The sequence below is a fragment of the Psammomys obesus genome, unplaced genomic scaffold (genome assembly GCF_907164565.1).
Source record: "Psammomys obesus unplaced genomic scaffold, mPsaObe1.curated_primary_1811, whole genome shotgun sequence".
NCBI lineage: Eukaryota > Metazoa > Chordata > Mammalia > Rodentia > Muridae > Psammomys > Psammomys obesus.
In genome coordinates, this window is record NW_026592510.1 from 13430118 (window position 1) to 13448724 (window position 18607).

The 18607-nt window shown below is 39.7% G+C and overlaps 1 protein-coding gene across 1 annotated transcript in view; it reads right to left on the reverse strand.

The window, feature by feature from the left end:
• Nucleotides 1-18607, reverse strand: part of Ptar1 (protein prenyltransferase alpha subunit repeat containing 1) — a 41787-nt gene that overhangs the window by 9304 nt on the left and 13876 nt on the right. Inside the window, exons 3-6 of the mRNA XM_055613825.1 lie at nucleotides 14927-14993; nucleotides 12613-12717; nucleotides 10706-10919; nucleotides 1469-1758 (exon numbers count right to left, since the gene is read on the reverse strand). Of these exons, the coding sequence (XP_055469800.1) occupies nucleotides 1469-1758; nucleotides 10706-10919; nucleotides 12613-12717; nucleotides 14927-14993 (676 nt within the window). The remainder of the gene's footprint in view (nucleotides 1-1468; nucleotides 1759-10705; nucleotides 10920-12612; nucleotides 12718-14926; nucleotides 14994-18607) is intronic.

Sequence of the window (18607 nt, forward strand, 5' to 3'; positions counted from 1 at the left end):
TCTATCTATCTATCTATCTATCTATCTATCTATCTATCTATCTATCTTTATTTATTTCTCGCTCTCTCGCTCTCCCTCTCCCCCCCCCCCCCGTGTGTGTGTGTTATGAGTGGGTACAGAAGTCAACTGTCTTGTTCCACCATGTTCCACGTTCTAAGTTCCAGGGATGGAACTCATGCCATCAGGCTAGTTGGCAAGCACCTTTACTCACTGAGTCATTTACGATTTCTCCTAAACCTCCGCTTTAGTCTTATGTATCGGTATTCAACAGAGGAGAGCTGGGCTCTGAGCAAAGCACATAAAAGATGCCATTCCTATTTTCAATCTAGGTGCAGCTATTACCTGGAATTGCTTATTAAGATGAAAACTGCTCTGCAAAATCTCTAGTCTTCATGGGGGACACAATGGCTATACAAACTATGACATGACATGTGACAGATTCTAAGTTTTTACATCTCATCATTCATTCAAGCGCTAAGGCCTTAAAATTAATGTTTTAAGGCCTTGCTATTGTGATGAGGAGGTACATCAGAACAGCCATGTCTCTAAACAATAGCCTCACATCCTGTCTTCCTTAAAACTGTGCAATCAGAAGGCTTGCTATGAAGAGACCACTGTCTACTCACCAAGGTTATAAAAAGAGAAAGATAAATTCTGCCTTCTGAATGTACTTAGCGTGGAGTAGCATCTAACAGAGCATCTAAGCCATGAGAAAGACCAGACTGGAGAAAGACGTGGGGACTCAGTAACTTAGGAAATAATTTTTACAGTCCTTATTCTTGCCTGGCAAAGACAGGTCTTTTGTTCACAAACTGAATCCTATGACCTGAAGCAGAATTTGGACCTGGAAAGATGGAGACACTTCCAAATAAAGATCCAAAATAAATGAAGCAAGTGTTAACTCATTGGGACTTCATTCCAAAATGATTTTTATAATGTCCTCAAAACCCAGGTTAGTAAAATGGCTGGCCTTTCTGTTATTATACTTAAGATACTTAATTTGTAGACCACTGGAGTGGGGAGAAGGTAAAGCTTACCTTATATCACATGACCTAATCATTAGTTTCAATCCTGACTGCAGCAAAATTATCTGGAAGATTTTACTTTTCTAGAAAACACACGGCAGCACTCCATCCCTGATATGCTAATTGTCAGGATCAAAGAGTCATGAGACATTTTTATGTTAACTTTTGTTTCTATACTGTTTTGGAAGTAACACAAGTCATTCTGTTCTGTAGTTAAAGGTGAATCTAAACCACAGGCAAAGATATGTGTGAGAAATCTCATATTCACAGTGACAACGGTGGAGATAATGATGAACAAAGGCCCTTTCTCACTCAGCCAGGAGAGCTCTACAATTAGATGATCATGTTCACATACACAGACAAAAGTCAGATACAACAGGTCCTGCAAGTTTCATAAGGACACACCCAGTTAATCAGAGGACATGGGTTTTCTCTTTTCTTACCTATGACACCAAAGGGTTTCATGTCCTGGGTAAGAATCAATAAGATCTGTGCAGAATTCTACCTCTTCTTCTAGGAGCTGGGGAAGATTCACTCTTGGTTCCTCTGTTGAAACTGCTGCTTCTTCATCTTTTGATTCACTTTTCAAAGAGTTTTGCTGCGGGACAGAACTGTCCATCGCAGTCTGGCTAATCAAAGACTTCAGCAAAAACTGGCGATAGTGAAATCCACTGTGGTCTGAAACGTGCACGGACGCCCAGTGCTTAGTAGAAGACAGTTCGTCAAGAAGGATCTTGTAGGAAGAAAAAGGGAAGTGAGAAGAGTGTTCACAAAGGCATTTCTTTTTCCATCACCGCCTGTGCTCTCGGATTCACTGTCACCAGCCTCTTGTATACAAAGTCCTGCATGATGCTCTCTTAGAAACTGAATGCACACTACCTTCCCTTATAAAGCAAAAAGGAACTTTTTTTTTGAGCACAGAGTTTATGGACTTGTCGTTCTTTCACTTCACCTTACCACACTGTCAATGACCACCACCACCAACAACAACAAAAATTCCAAATTAATGAATTTTTAGAGTATTTATTTACAAGTAATACTACTGTAGAAGGAAAAATACACAACAAATTTAGAGGTGGTTTTGATTCTTATTCCATTTAATACTTCTTACATAATAAATGCCACACAGGCAGTGACTATCTGTTCTGTCCCACTTCTTAATTCTAAAAGCTAAGCACAAACTATGATGCACAAATAACAGAATTTCCCAAGGAATCCCAATTGCCACTATTTGCCTCAAACTCCTATCAGTGATGACAGTAATGGATGGGTAAGATACAGTTCAGTTCTAAAGAGGTTAAAACATTGTGTTACAAATTAATGAATTTCATATTGAGTGCTAAGGGTTTTGGTAGCATCTGTGAGCGGTGTTGTTTGGAACTGGTTTGGACAGCTAGCTATCAAACGAAGAATGTCATTACAGGCTTAACATGCTCTATTACAAGTTGAGGTTTTTGTTTGTTTGTTTTTGTTTTGTTTTGTTTTGATCTCACTCTGTAGCTTAGACTTCCTGGAGCCTACTACGGAGCCCAGACTGGCCTCAGATCAGCAGTGATCTCCTTGAGGGATGGCTCCTTACATTCTAATGGTTCAACCATTGCACTACATTATTTACAAAGCTACAGCTGAGAAGTCTCCAAGAAAAATATCTGGCAAACCTAGAGCCATTTCTACTTTAGCCCCTATCTGAAAACATTTCATTTTAAGGCTATTATTATTATTTTTAAGAATCAGCCCATTATCTATAGCACAGATAGTCATCTTTAGAAGCTTTTGTTTTTAGTTTGGCTTCTTAACATGGACTGATTAATACCACGGCTATCTAAACTGAGTGCACATACCAACATGAAAAATTTTAGATTGTTTCTGACTAGATATTTGTCTATTATTTAAAAAGAGGTTAACTCTGAAACAAAAGCAATACATGGGTGAAAGTCTTTCAATGAAACCAATCTAATTATTTTTAAAATGGCCTTAAAGGGGCCAAGGCAATGGCTCAGTTGGTGAAGTGCTTAACACATAAGTATGAAGATCTGTGTACAGACCCCCAGCACCCACGGAAAAAGACAGGCATGGGGCACACGTCTGCTATCCCTGTGCTAGGCAGGGAGGGACAAGAGGCTCTCAGAGGTTTGCTGACCACTTAGTCTGGCCACTTCTGTAAGCTCCAGGTCCAGTGAGAGACTTCCTCAAAAAGGTGCTCGGTAGATGTCTCCACGGAAAAGCGTTTGTTTCATGAACATGAGGACCTGAGTTCAAATTCCCAGCGCCCATGGCGAAAGCCAGGCATGGCTGCACATGCCTGTAACCCCAACACTGAAGTTCAGAAAAAGGTAGATGCCAAGAATTCACTGGCTGGTCAGCCAGAATGGTGACTTCCTGATCCAGTGGGAGGTCCTCTAGCGAGGCAATTAGAAAAAGAACAATAGAAGACGGTGCTCGCCTGCTCGCTTTCGTGCACACAGGCATGCAACATCTGTCCACTCACACATACACAACACATGGGAGATGGGGGGAGAGAGATGGGTGGAAAGACTCAGTTGAGGGGGTTGAAAGCAATTCAAAGACCCCAAAACAACCGCTGGCCTCTACAAACACACATGTACATGAACTTGTCCCAGCTTAAGACTTCTTACGGGAAAAAAACAAAACAAAACAAAACACAAAATCCTACTCTATTCTTTTCTCTATGAGTAAGGATGCATGTTAAGTCATAAAAGAAACCAGGAATTTCAGGGCATTTTCGTATGTTAGACTTATTTTTCACTAGAATAGAATGGTATAGAGGCATTGATTTTAAAACAAAGACAGCAATTACTTTTAAGTGACTTTAAAAACACAAAGTAATGGCTTAAATGTCAGGTACTGACAAAATAAATGATTTTTAGGATATACCTTAAGTATACCTATTCTTTTCCAACTTCCATATAAAACGATGAATAAATAAACATAGCGACAGGGCTCTAGAACACAGCGGTTGACTGGTTTAAAACAAAACGCTGAAAACACCCATGCCATGTCGTGTACATTTCTAGTAACTTTCCCCTGATTACAGAAGTGACTGTCCTGGTTAGGTTTTTGTCAACATAATACTCTTTTGTCAACATAATATTCTTCTTAAATAGTCATTTAAGAAGAATAAATCTTAACTGAGAGAATTCCTCTTTAAGACTTGCCTGTAAACAACTGTGGTACTTGTCTTGATTAATGACTGATGTGGGAGGGCCCATTCCGTGGGAGGCAGTGCCACCTCTGGGCAAGTGGTCCCGTATGGCAAACCACAAGGAGCAAGTGGGTAAGCAGTGTTCCTTCATGGCCTCTGCTTCAGTTCCTCCCTCCAAGTTTCTGCCTGAGTTCCTGCTCTGACTTCACTTGGTGATAGAGTATGACCTAAGAGTTATAGGATGAAATAAACCCGACCCTAATTAAGTAAAAACGATCATTCTAGAAATAGCACTAAGATGGAACAGAAAAAAACACATCACCCATGAACCTACTGGGAAATAACTTTTGAAGTGATTCTATTCTGCTTAAATTGTAAGCACATTGGTGATGGTTAATCTTCATTGTCAACTTAGCTAGATTCACAATCAACGTGGAAAGACACTTCTGTATGTCTGTGTGAGTATTCCCACAATGACTTAACTAAGGGTAGACCATCCTGAATGTGTGCAGAGCAGGCTGGGCCAGAGCCCGAGGAAGATGCTGTGCTGAGCAGCAGCATTCACTTGCTCTGTTTCCTGACTGAGGACAAAATGTGGCCGATTGCCTCATGCTTTCTCTGCCATGATGGATCACAGCCCCTCAGAACTGTAAGTCAAGTAAAACCCTCCTCCCAGATGTTTCTACTTGTCAGGTGGATCATTGCTATGGTAACGAGCATTCTGCAACAGCACCTTTCACTACTGTACAGCATTTTATCCTCAAGATGAGTAGTTGACTATCCCCTTGTTTCCACTCATATGAGTGAGATTCTTACACATAAAATGTGCATATCTAATCTGTTATTTGGGAGAAATGATCAGAAGTTTACTTGTTGGGATGAAAAGAAAACTCTGTAAGACTGATGACATACATTATAAAGTGTCCCTTGAAAGACCATACAATTTATCATCCTAGTGGAGGCACATTATTAATGCCAATTTCCTAAACTTTTTTTTTCCCTAAACTTCTTATGAAATTTTTAATCACTACTAATTTGTTAATATTATATAAAAATGGTTGTGTTTAATTATAAAGAAAGCTCAGTTTTTATATGCTTGGTTTTCCTTTGTTATTTCTTTGTAAATAACCCACTTGTCTTGTTCTCTTCATTTATGAATTGCTCAGTTTACTATCCATAAGTCATTTATTTTTCTTATGAACTTTTAACAGATATGTATACATTAAAGAGATATTAAACCTCTACTTTTGAAACACATACTGTAAACATTTTCCCAGTATATACTACTACAATTGATTTCTCTTTTTCCAGGTTTATTGAGGAGTAATTGTTAAAAAATGTATGCCCTTGTGATATACAATGTCATAACAGGCATGTGTATATCGTGAGATTATAAAACCAAGCTAATTACCTGAGTCATCATTTTTTATTGTGAGATTATTTAAGATATCCTGGCAGCAAGTTTTAGCTAAATACATGATACTATTCTTTAAAAAAATGTATTGAATTTTTGTGCCTCAGTGTCTTATTTGCATGTTATGCATGAGCATAACGTATGTACCTTGTGCCTGTGGAGGTCAGAAGAGGGTGTCAGAACCCTAGGAACTGCTTCAGACAGTTGGGAGCCACCATGTGGTGCTGGGAACCAAACTCCGGGCCCCTGTTGCAAGAGTGAGTGCTCTTAACCACTAAGCGATCGCTTCAGCCTTCCATATAACAACTGTGGTCGCTAAGCGGTATAAGATCATAGGGCTTATTCATTCTACCTAACTATAATTTTGTACCCTATGACCAGCAATTCTCCTTTCTCAACTTTCCAACCATCATTCTACTCTGCTTCCACAGAACTTAAACTATCTTAGATCCCACATAAATGTGAGATCATACCGTATTTACATGGCTTACTCTACCTAGCATACCATTCTCCAGGACTCTACTTTCTTCTCAGATTTTAAAAGTCCATTCTAGTTCAGTTTATTCATAAAAAGTCAATCCAAATGTTACTAGTTATCACAAACCAACCAAAGATTCTTTTCTCTGTGTTGCATGGCATAGTCACCATTAACAGAATCTGTATACAATTATATGTACTAAGATTTATTGCTGGAGTTTATATATTTTTATCATTACCTAGTCTATTTTTTAAGACTGGAAGCATCAACCAAAGTCCATGCATGAACTGGACTTAGGCCCCCTATAAAGATGTAGCAGATGGGCAGCTTGGGCCTCATGTGGGTCCGCAAATAAAAGAATGGGGACTGCATCAAACACGGACTCGCTTGCCAGCTTTTTCATCACTTCCCCCTGGCACGCTGCAGGGAAAGAGGACATGCTCAGTCCTGATTCAACTTGATGAGCTGGTCTGGATGGGAAAGGGAGCTCCTATTTTCTAAGGATGGGGCTACAACATGGATGTAAACTGAATTAAAAACATTTTAAAAATTATAAAAAAGCTTTATTTTAAAATTATTTCACAGAGTTAATATAGTGTTTATTTAATTTCTTAGCTGGTGTGTAAGTCTTTTCTAATCAACTTCAAGCTTTGAAACTGATAAATAAACCTGTATTTTTAGCATATTCAGAATTGTGTAGACATTATTGCTGAATTCAAATGTTTTTACACACACATCTGTAAAAATCCCTCCATCACCATGAGGACTCACTTCCCATCCCTGCACTGGTCTCAGGCACTCACTCATCTGTGACCATCTCTGTTGAACAGATAAATGGATCGTAAGGAATGATTTTGAATCTGGTTACTTTTAATAATGTTTTCAGATTCATTTACATTACATAGTGTTCCAGTATTTCATACCTTTTTTATGTCAAGAGCCCACTGAATCAAGATGTCACTTTTGGTTTTCATTTTCTCGTATGATACATATTTGAGTTGTCATTAGCTTAGGACTATGAACACTCTCACACAGGATTTAGAAGAACATGCCTCCAGTTCTCCACAATGGGGCGAAAGGAACCATTCTTTCTCTTCCAAGAATACAATCTACTGGTTTTAACTATACCTGGCCCCTCTCATATACAGCAAATCTACAGCTTTCTCTCTCTCTCTTTTAAGGAAATGTTAAACTGTTTTCTATAGCCATAGAACCAGATTACATTCCTGGTAGCCACATTAAGGGCTCCTTCTTTTTGAATCCTCAGTGACACTTGCTACCTCTGCCACTACTGTTGCCATTCTAGTTGGAATGAAACAGTGTTTCACTTGCTGTGGTTATGATTTGCATTCCTCTCCTTTGTTAATGATGCCATTTGTCTTTTGTGTCTTTATTGACATTTTTTTTTACATTTCTATTTTTTTATTCTATCACGTCAAATGACACGCTAATCAACTGTTAACTGGCTAGTCACAATAAATTTTGCTCACTTTTATCATTCTGCTCACCCTCAAAAATTAATAATCTTTAAAATTTACAAAAGCATGTGTTTAAGCATAGAAACATAAAATACCACGTTTCTACCCACAGCACATTAGTCTCTAACCTTTCTTCATGACTAAAGCACTATTATGTTTACTACTAAAAACATGCAAAACAAACAAACAAACAAACAAACAAACAAAACCCAAACCATAACAACACTATGTGTACACAAAAACACTTGCTGAGCATTTACAGCCTCCCAGGTCCTGCCCAACCACTCAAAAGTATTTGTTGTTTCCTTAAATGCTAATGTATTAAAACTGTGTAAAGTCTACACTATATTTAGTTTTATTCCAATAACCTACTCTTTTCCTTTAAAACATCTAATAAAGTGAGATCTTCAGTAGACTAACACGCTGCAGTTTGCGATGCCCTGCCACACTAACCCATCCCTCACTTCAGAGGCAAGCTTTTCTAATTTCTCACAATTACAAATGCTACTTTCACATATCAAACCTTCACATTAATAGTCAGCGTTGGCTGAGTACTAAGGAAGAACACTGTGACGGTCACTGCTCTACAGGACAGCTGCTAAGGGATTCCACTCTTTTTCACAGGCAGGAAAGCAGGGGAGAGGCTGGGTAGCTTCCTGAGGCGATACAGCAAATTGGTAGAATGAGAATACAAATTAGGTCTGTACAGCCAGAGTAGCACCTTTAATTATTACACCATACATACTGTCTCTGCCATTGTTTCTTTACGTCAGATGAAGCATATGAAACAAGAATGCTATGATTCTAGCTACTTTAAGAGAGAAACATGATCCTGTTGCCTTTTATTAAGACAGCAATAACTTTTTCAGAGCTCAGTGCCATCCTATTACCAGTACTGAATATATAGCTCTTCAAGACACCATTTTCAGCTTTCTACTCTTGAAATACTGGTAGCTCATTTTATGTGCTTCGCTTTATAAGTGTCTTTCTTATTTTTTATTTTGCAGTAGCCATGCTTCAGTCCAGTGCTACACCACTCCCTCTGTCTTCTCTACTCCCCTCACTTCTACTTTGAGATGAGACTTCACTAAGCTGCCCATCCACAGCCTCTCTGAACCCCCTATGTCACCCAGGCTGCGTTCCACCCCTGCCCAAGCACCTGAGTAGTAGTGATTACACGTGTGCACCTCCACACTCAGACTTACATGCACTTCTAAGCTGGTCTAGACAACTGGTACTTTTGTTAACTTCTTCCTCTCAGGGACAAGGTACAGAGCATGTTCCAGCTGGGCTCACAGGCTATTATCAACAGAAAGAGACTTAACAACAAACAAACAGAGCAAGAATGCTAGTGGAGTTGAGTCAGCGATGGAGAGCACAGCAAATCCTCCAGAGGGCAGCTCAAGGAAGGGTGGCAAGATGTGAGTTCAGAAGTAGATCGAGGGAGATGAGTCAAAATCTCATCAATACGCTATATATTAAACAGAAGATGGTCTCATTTCACCTTGGCTTATTGTCTCTGATTTTATGAGAATACGCCCTAAAGGGGCCAGGACTAGTAGGAAAGTTTCCATTAACATTTCATCTCACTGGCCTTTCAGTCCCAATTCTTCTGCAAGGCCCTACCCCACTACCATGCTAAAGAGCAGAGATGAGGAACTGCAGTACTCCACATCCCTGACAATACCCGACATGATCTGTCTATCTCTACACTCAGCAGCTGTTTCTACAGAACCATTTCCAGTGCTTCCAACTGGACTCAGAGCTCCCCAGGCCCTCCAAGGGTTATGCTATTTTCTAACTGTTGGCTCTCAAGTAGAGTTCCAGCTGATAAACAGCCTGGGTGCCCAGGACAGCAGCTAGGAATAAAAGTACTTAAGTATTTCCCATGAATAAACTGCACTAAGCCAATCCTAACCTTTTTATTGGTAGGAGGACAGAGAAAAGAAACCTGTGTGAAAGATACCCAATACTTTGATCAGTTACTCAGGCAGTCCCCACACTAACTTCAAGACAGACAGTAGAGTCTTCATTTTAAAAATAAAATCTCAAAGGATTACTTTCCATGTAGGAGCCAAATATGAACTCAGGCTGACGCGACTCTAACCCTGTGCTCTATCTACTCCTTTGGATAGCTACCTCCTGTAACTCACAAACAGGAACTGAAACAGAAAGGTCCACTCTTCCCTGACTGTTACCTTCAATTCCCTTGGAAGTGACAACTGTATTTACCCTGAAAGACCCCTTACTAGGAAATGAGGAAAGACAACTGGGAAGGACAGAGGACACTGCTGGTGAACCTCAACTACAGGAAGCTCTCTGAATTTCAATCACTACTTGGGGCAGGCTGACCTTCAACTCCACCTCTGTTAGTTGCCCCAACCTTAGGAAGCTTTTAGAAAAGCACCATATATTGTTATGGAATTCTACCACCATAAACAACAAAGGAAAACTGGAGATGATTTTGTAACAGAAAAAGGAAGACAGGGGCTATCAGGATTCTGACTGATAAGCACTAAATGTTCCAACTCATGCAAATGTGGCTAATTATAAGCGACAAAATACTGTGGAAACCTTCATCTCTCCACTTCTAAAGAAAAAAAAAAAAACCCAAAAGGCTGTGAGAACTATACTGAACTTATGGAGAAAAAACAAAAACAAAAACAAAAAACAACCCTTATGTGTAGATGCCACCATCATTCTGATATCACAGGCCTGTGAAGGGAGGTCTTTGAGAATCTCAAGGTGACTTACAGGCTCTTTCCCAAGTCTGTCCCTGCTTTCTCCTTTTCTTTCTGAGAGCAAAGGATATAAAGAATGCCTGTTAATTCAGCTCATTGACACGTGTCCAGAGAATACTATGAACTAATTTCAATTCTAAGTAGTTTAATAATCTTAATGAGTCGTACTGAGACTTTCCATTTGGTTTTGTATGCCTTTGGTCTAGCAATATACTTCCTTTACCCGTGTCCCAAGCTGCACCAGTGGAGAATGCAAACCCTTCTGCAGCTTTGAAGATTTCTCGGGAAACCACAACTGCATTGATTATCTGGGGCTGCTGGAACATTACTTTCAAGGGTAAATTGCTACAGAGATTTAAAGCGTGGGTGGGCAGCCTTGGCCATGGAGAAAGAATAATAGTCCTACCTTGAGATCCAGCTTGGCCACGTTCTGTAAGACCCAGATGCGATGGGACCAGGCATTGTAGTTGCTAGGATACCTCCCTGCTGCCTCACTACACACTTCCATCTCCTCCTGTATTATTCTCTGTATCCTCTCTGCAGGAATTGTTCCTAAGTGTCCTTTGGCCACAGAGGAAGGCAGGGAAGTTTCCTGGCTTAGCTGCTGCAGCACCCAGCGCCTGTCAATACAACATGGGGGAAAGAGGAGGGATGAACACAGGTGAGACAGGGAAAGTCAGTTTTTCTTGCTCTTAGTTTGCATGTACAGATACTGCAAAATAATAATTATCCATAGGCTCACACATGGGATGTCAAGGGGCTGCTGCTACTATGCTCTGGAATACAATTCAACCTAGCAATAAGAACCAGAAGGGGGACATGAGAATGACAAACAGGAAAGGAAAACTTTTTTTAAACTTTAATTTCTCTCAAAAAGAGGTCATCAGTTCTAAGAAGACAACTTCCAAACTTTACTTGGCAAGGAAACACTAAGGGAGCCGGTCCAAGTGCTTATGCATGGTGGGCTGGGCGCGGAGCAGCTCCTAGTCCACAGTGGCTTTGGACGACAAGAGGAGGCAGCAGACCCCTGTATTTGGTTATATGCGCAAGCCTCACCCGCACACCTGCACTTGTTTGCAAACAAAAAGCTTCATTTTGAGAGCTTTCACTGAATATACTTTCTATCTGACAGCATAAAACAAAACAAAACAAAAACAACCAAAAAATATTGAGGCATCAAGGTTTAAAACGTCTTTAATCACAGATTTTCCTTTGGTCTCTGTATAATTGGCATCAGCATACATTTCAGTCAAAAGCAACATAAAAGGTTTCTGCCTAGTTCATATTTTTATGGAAGCATACTTTCAGACTAAAAAATTTCTAACCCATGGTTCAGAAAAAATGAGTAAGAAAATTTATTTCATTGTTAAACAATGAAGTCTCACAACAAATCACTGTTTTGTTTTTAAATTACAGATCTCCAATTACTAACACTAGCACATGGCTTTTGGGGCATAACATGCCAATTTCTGGTGAGGAAAAAACTATAGCTAACTGTGGTTTGGTAAGAGCCAACTCACAATGCTGGCCAAAAGCAAGGTTACAGTCATGATGCCTCAAACCTGCAGAAGAACCCAACAGTGTCCATGACTGAGAAATTTAGGAAGAACCCAACAGTGTCCATGACTGAGACATGCTAGAAGCATAAGGAAGACAAACTTCCTGGGAGTGACGTCTCTGCATACACCAACCAGCAGGCTACACCACCACATTTTAGCCAAGTAAAAAGAGTTACACAAGACCTCAGAAACGCATGGTTCACAACCACAGAATTTTCAGAGCCATTACTTGTATTTTAGCTGTTTCACCCTAAAAATGTCTCTTGTATTTATGGTTTTAATAGCTGTTTACTTAGTCCAAACAGCTCAGTTACCCTTACATTCCTTTAAAATTAATTTTAATTATTACATCCGCCAGAGAGACCACCATATCTACCAGGAACACAAGCCCATGTATAGTTAAGTATCTAAACAAAGTCTCCCAAACTGCTACAGACGGGTGAAAGCAGCCAACATTATTTAGCAATTACTATATGCCAGGCACTGTAGTACTGCTTATATACATGATCTCAGGAGCACTGAACTACCAATTCTGTGAGACAAGTATAATTATTGCTGACATTTTATGAAAGTGAAAGCTCAGACTTGGAAGAACTTGCTACCGTGGACACTCAGCGAGCAAGTGATAGGTTTTAGACTCAAATGTAGGTAATATGATTTCATAATTCCCATTCTGAACAAACAGATAACCGTGTTTCATAAGGTGTGACCTTGAACACCGAACAGGAATGCAACACTATCATATCAGCCACACCTGTGAATCCATGTCTCTGGACTCTTTGGAAATTTAGTTAAGGCCAATTTTCCCAGATGCAGGTCCTTAATTGGACTTAAAGTACCAGAGAGGATGAGCTCTTTCCTGTAACACAAAGAAAAAAGTGTTACTTTTCTATTCAAGCATTCTTTATTGCTTTTAATAAAATCTCATGGTGAATCTCCAAGAAAAAAAAAAAAAAAAAGAGAGGCTATGGAATCGATTCAGTTGGGCATGTGCTTCCTGTGTAAGTGTGAGGGCTTGAATTTGACCCCCAGAACCAGTATAAAGAGCAGGCACCTCAGCAGGTACCTGCAATCTCAGTGTTGGGGAGAGAGGGAACCATGGGGCTGTGGATCTCAGATCACCACACTGCCATCTGTAACCGAATAGATACGCAAATCCCCAGGCCTGGTCCCAAAGACACTAAACCAGAAATGGTGTGAACCATATTAAAGTTTAAGAGCCATTGCTTCAGAGTTCATTGTCATGTTGGTTAGTTATTTGTCAACCTGGCAAAAGCTAGGGTCATTTGGGAAGAGAGATTTAACTGAGAAAAATGCCAGCATGAAACTGTCCTATGGGCAAGTCAGTGGGGGTGTTTCCTTGAGTAATGATTGACATGGGAGGGCAAAGCACAGTGTGGGCTCTGCTTTCCTTGGTCCTGAGTTATGTGAGAAAGTGAGCTGAGCAATGAAAGCAAGCCAGTAGGCAGTGTTCTTTCATTTTATTCTGCCTCAGTTCCTGCCTCCAGGTTCCTTTCCTTGAGCTCCTGTTCTGACTTCCCTCAGTGATGGACTGTGTGATCTGAGACTTCTAAGCTAAAATAAATCCTTTCCTTCCTGGGCTGATCTGGGCCAGTGTTTTATCATAAACCTAAAACCTCTGACAAGAATCAACCATAGTTTGAACACTTTAGATGGAAATTTTCAGAAATAATCCCTCTTTTAAATAAATTTGATATTATCTGAGCATCTGATGGAATCTCATGCTGCACAATTCAGGATGGAAATTTGTTGCCCAGTATGTCCATGCTATATACATCCAGCAGTAACAGGTCTGAAGGCATGGGGGCCTCAGAACAGATCTTCCCATGATAAAAAGGGCCTACTGTGTGTATTTTTCTGCTCCAATCATTCTCAGAAGTTCTCTCAGCTGGTTCCTGTGCCCCTTTAATAGCCCCCACTGTGTTTTATTTTACTTTTAACAGTACTTTCTCTAAGATGTTCCACGCTCATTTTGTATACTTCCTGCCTTAGTCTTTGACTCAGTCATTTCTCCAGTAGACCCAGTTCCTTTTACTAGAAACCTGAGTACTAGGTTCAACCGGTTCTGATGGACTTAAAAAATAAAGTTCATATAGTTCAACCAAGTACCCCAACTTTCCAGATGTGAAAACTGAAATATGTGTGTGTGGTGGGGGGGGAGACTCAGGAACTTACTCAAAGCAGAAGAAAGATCACTACTTTTCAAACACCTCAGAAAATGTCCAGGATGGACGTCACATATATTCTTAAAAATAAGTTATAAATACAAAATCCAGTATTGTAATGTGATCTTGTTTAAAATAAACAGAGAGTTAAATAAAATATAATTCAAGTAATCTCCAATAATAAAGAATTACATTTTTTATGGCTCTTTCCTGTGGGAAAACTTAAAATAATTCAGAACATTCAAAAGACTTCACTTCTACTTATTATTCATATTCTGCTTTCTTCTTAGAAAATTTGTTTTAATCTAATGAAATACTAGTTGATTTAAACCCATATACACATTTGGGTCATTTTACTGAAAAACAAAAGCAAAGACAATAAAAAATGATCAAATATGATCCCTCTTTCAACCCCAGAATGTCAGCCACTTCAAGTGCCGTTCTCACAGCTTCACAATGGTTATGGCTAAATGAAGACTAAGGGCCAGTGACCCTAAGTCCTCATCCCACACATTCTCCCTGCACTCCAGTGCAGCTAGACTTCCAAGCAATGCCTAGTGATGCAATCACTCATACAAAGTGCCTGTAATCCCCAAACAAGGGAAGAAAACACAGCTGGCATCAAACAGTACGGTATAGCTCAGCAGGGACTATCTATATTTTAGGGGGAAAATGCTTATAGAAAATAGACAGTTACAAGAGACCCAGTGCAGATGTTAGAACTGTTGTGGAGATATTACAAAGAATTTGTATAGGAAGAAAACACAGGATGCTATGGATGAATAGTTTCTATTTCATTTTTCGAGTAGCTAACAAACTCACAGGGTTATGTCTTCAGAAATACACACAAACTTCATTTTACCACGGAAGGAAATGACATACCTCACATTCCATGCAGTGGTGAAGTCTGGGTTGAGAAGCAGAAGAGTACAGGTGACATCGATCAGTTCTAGAAAGAAGACAGTCACATAAGAACAAGTCCTGACTGTGGAAGCCTAGTTTCCTTGAAGGTCCTCTTCCACTCTCTTTCATTACAACCTGCACTTCAGGTCATATTAATTTTAATGACAGACACACTTTTGTAAGATGTCAGTGATAGGGCCGTTATCCTCAAGATTTTCTTCTATTTGTGATTTGTATAATTATTTTACAAGTTAACAGTTTTGCAATACCCATAAGGAATAATCGATCTTCCATCCTTTTAGGAGATCTGGAAGTAATCTAATTTGCACTAAGAAACAATTTTGAAGCCACCATTCCTCTAATTCTACTAATGTCTCAAGCAATAACTATACAGAAGTTTTCAAAGGGAGGAAAGAAAAATTACCCACAATCCAATTTACATTTTGCTGCAAAAAAATTCCTTTTACATATTTTACATAGTGATAGGAATGATAAAAGTACAGTAATCATTTTTAAAGACTGTTTTCTTAGGATATATTTCCTGAAAGAGAATCACCACAGCAAAACAATATAAAAATCAACGTGACTCCTACTGTGTTACAGACTGTCTTCTAAATGGACTGTGACAATTTTATACTGCCAGGGGCTAAGGTGACTACTTATGTCCAATTCTAACATAACTGTATTTTAAAATATCAATATGATGGCTGAAAAAGAAAAACACTCTACTATGTTTTATCTTACATGTTTATACCTTCAGTCATATGATCACTTTTCATTTTTGTTTACTATTTTCAGTTCATTGAGGAAATGCTACTCATAGTCACTAGATAGTCTTCACGGTCTTAATAAAATGTCCATAGATACAAATAAGCTCCATAAGCTTGTTTTTAAAAACACTAAATTGGCCAATTCTGGACATTTTGTTCTTTCTAAAATTGAAGGTCATTTTAGAACTGCATTATCAATATAAAGACATAATGCTAAAGTAGCTAACTGTGCCATTTATACTAAATGCCAAGTGTATACAATACAGAACTCACTGATAAACACTATGTAGCACTGTTGGAACATATGTTCCAAGCCATTTTTGTTCAACTTTACAGAAGGAAAATGAAACTTAGGAGAGTTCTTAGAGATTTCTATTTTATGTACATAGAATCTTTGTCTATATTATACCTGCACACCACATGTGTGCCTGGTGCTGGCGGAGGCCAGAAGAGGACACTGGATGCCCTGGAGCTGGAGTTACAGACAGCTGTGAGCTACTGTGTGAGCACAGGGAACTGAACCCAGGTCGTGTGTTGAAGCAGCCAGTGCTCTTAACCACTGAGGCATCTCTCTAGCCCTGAGATTTGGAGTTTTGGTTAATTAGTTTCTGACAAGGTTAACCCTGAGACTTTTGGCATATCACTTACTGCAATTGAAATGCCTGTCTGTAACAGATGAGATGCTCTCAGTGCTTCATAGAAGATAAACTTCAAACATAAGAGCAAACACATGAGCATCTCATGTAGTCACTTAAAAATGCTCCAGTAAAGTATCAATTATTCTAGTCTCACAAAATCTTTAATGAAGATTACCAATTGTTTACTATAGATGCTCTAAACACTCCAAAACACTTGAGAAGCTAGAACTACAAACACCGACTTGTGTCCCACACTTTCTTTACTGCAAGTTCCTATATGCAAGTGTGCTGTGCACATAAAGAACAACCTAAGTCATCTCTGTTTTCTTTCATTTTTAATAGTTTTTGGCATTAATTTAATGTTTGCCAAGGAAACTAATATAATGTTCTATATTCACTTAATTCCACAAATATTCTAAGTATCACCAATGAGTTGATTAAACAGGCCCAGGACTCAAAGAATGAGTATAATTCTCATAAGACCCGATTTTACCCTTCATAAAGTTATTTTCTTGCTGAAAAGGTCAAACAAAGGACATATACCACATTTGGGGCCTTCTAAAGAAGCTATGACTAATTCTTTTTTTTTTTTTAACTTAATATTTTTATTCATTCTTTGGGAATTTCACATTATGCACTCTGACTGTTATGTTGTGCAGGCAATTCAACTGGCCTGCCTTCAGGGGCCTTTAGGGTCCTGGTAAGTCCTATGACCACCTACATCCTATCATCCCCTGGGCCAGGTGCTCCAGATATAACCCATCTGCCACTCCTACCTGCTCTCTCTCTTTGTTTCATTTCTTTTCTCTTCTCTCCTCTCTGACTTTTCTCTCTTGTGGGGACATTTCTCTCCTCTTTCTCTTTTCCTCTTTTTTCCCCTTTCCTTCCCCCAAATAAATCTCTTCATATTTAGATCTGTTGAGTGCATGGCAATTTGAAATACATACCACACTCATTTTTCAGTCCTTCCATGTCTGTCCCATAACCTTGTGACCTCCCCCACAAAAGAAAATAAAAATAATTAATATAATAATAATAATAATAATAATAATAATAATAATAATAATACAACCAAGTCCAATATGTGTTTTCTATATACTCACTGGAGCATGGTCAAACTCTTGGTGACCTGCCCTACCCAGAACTGAGTCCTTCCCCTCCTACACCTCTGCCAGAAGCCATCAATTATGGAGAGCTACTCTTCAGTATCCCATCACACCTTTAAAAAGTTCTCTTTGATGGATTCCTGTATAGGCTGTTCCTTTTTTTTTGGGGGGGGGGAGGTAAGGTGGAGGTATGGATTGTCACAGAAGCCTTTCACATCCCTCTTTCTCAACTGTGTGTGTGCAGTCATTGATATCACCACAGAAGTGATATCTTTGCTCCTTAAAGTCAGAGGGAGCATGGATCATGAACTTCTACATGGTTTCTGGCAACAGCACAGTCCACTAACTTGGGCCCCAGCTGTAGTAGGGCCACGGACATGTCCCTTGGAGGCAGTCTGATCCATGGACATCACCATAACCGCAGATGGCAGCGCAGCCCACTGAAATCAGTATGGCCCTCACAGGCAGCATGGCTTCAGGCAGCAGCAGAGACCACAGACATAGACATGGCCTTTGATGGTAACAAGGGCCATGGATGTTAACACAGACTCCAGCTGCAGCAGGATCTCGGAACTAAATAGATATGGTCCTCAGCGGCAGCACAGACCACTCATATGAGCTTGGTCCTCACCACAGCACATGTACTGCTCCGTTTTTCTAGCTTTCCCATTTCTCTATCACAAATTTGTTCGTCGTAGTGGCAGAAAACTTGCTGGCTTCCTGACTAACTGTTACCCGTTTACATGGGGACTATGAAGGAATGTACTGGTGAAGACATTGCAGACCGTGGCAAGTATGGGAAAGGCAAAGTAGTGTGATGTCACATACAGTGTGCTATCAGAGAGACGGTGGAGCACAGCACATCTACAGCACAAAGATGTAACTATGGCTACACTGGACCTCGTTAAATTCCTAACCTTTCAGAACAGCCATCGGTACCCCACCCAGGCGCACTCTTAGAGCACATGGAAAGGTTTCTATGTGATAGGGAAGCTGTGGTTTCTTTGATGTCTGCAATTGTTCCAAAAGCTGTCCTCCTTGAATACACTGGCTCTCGGTCCCTGTGATTCTTTCTACAAAAAGGGAGCATCAGCAGCCTTGACAACCATCAGTGGTGTCTGCAATTAAGTGCAACCAGGGTTTTCT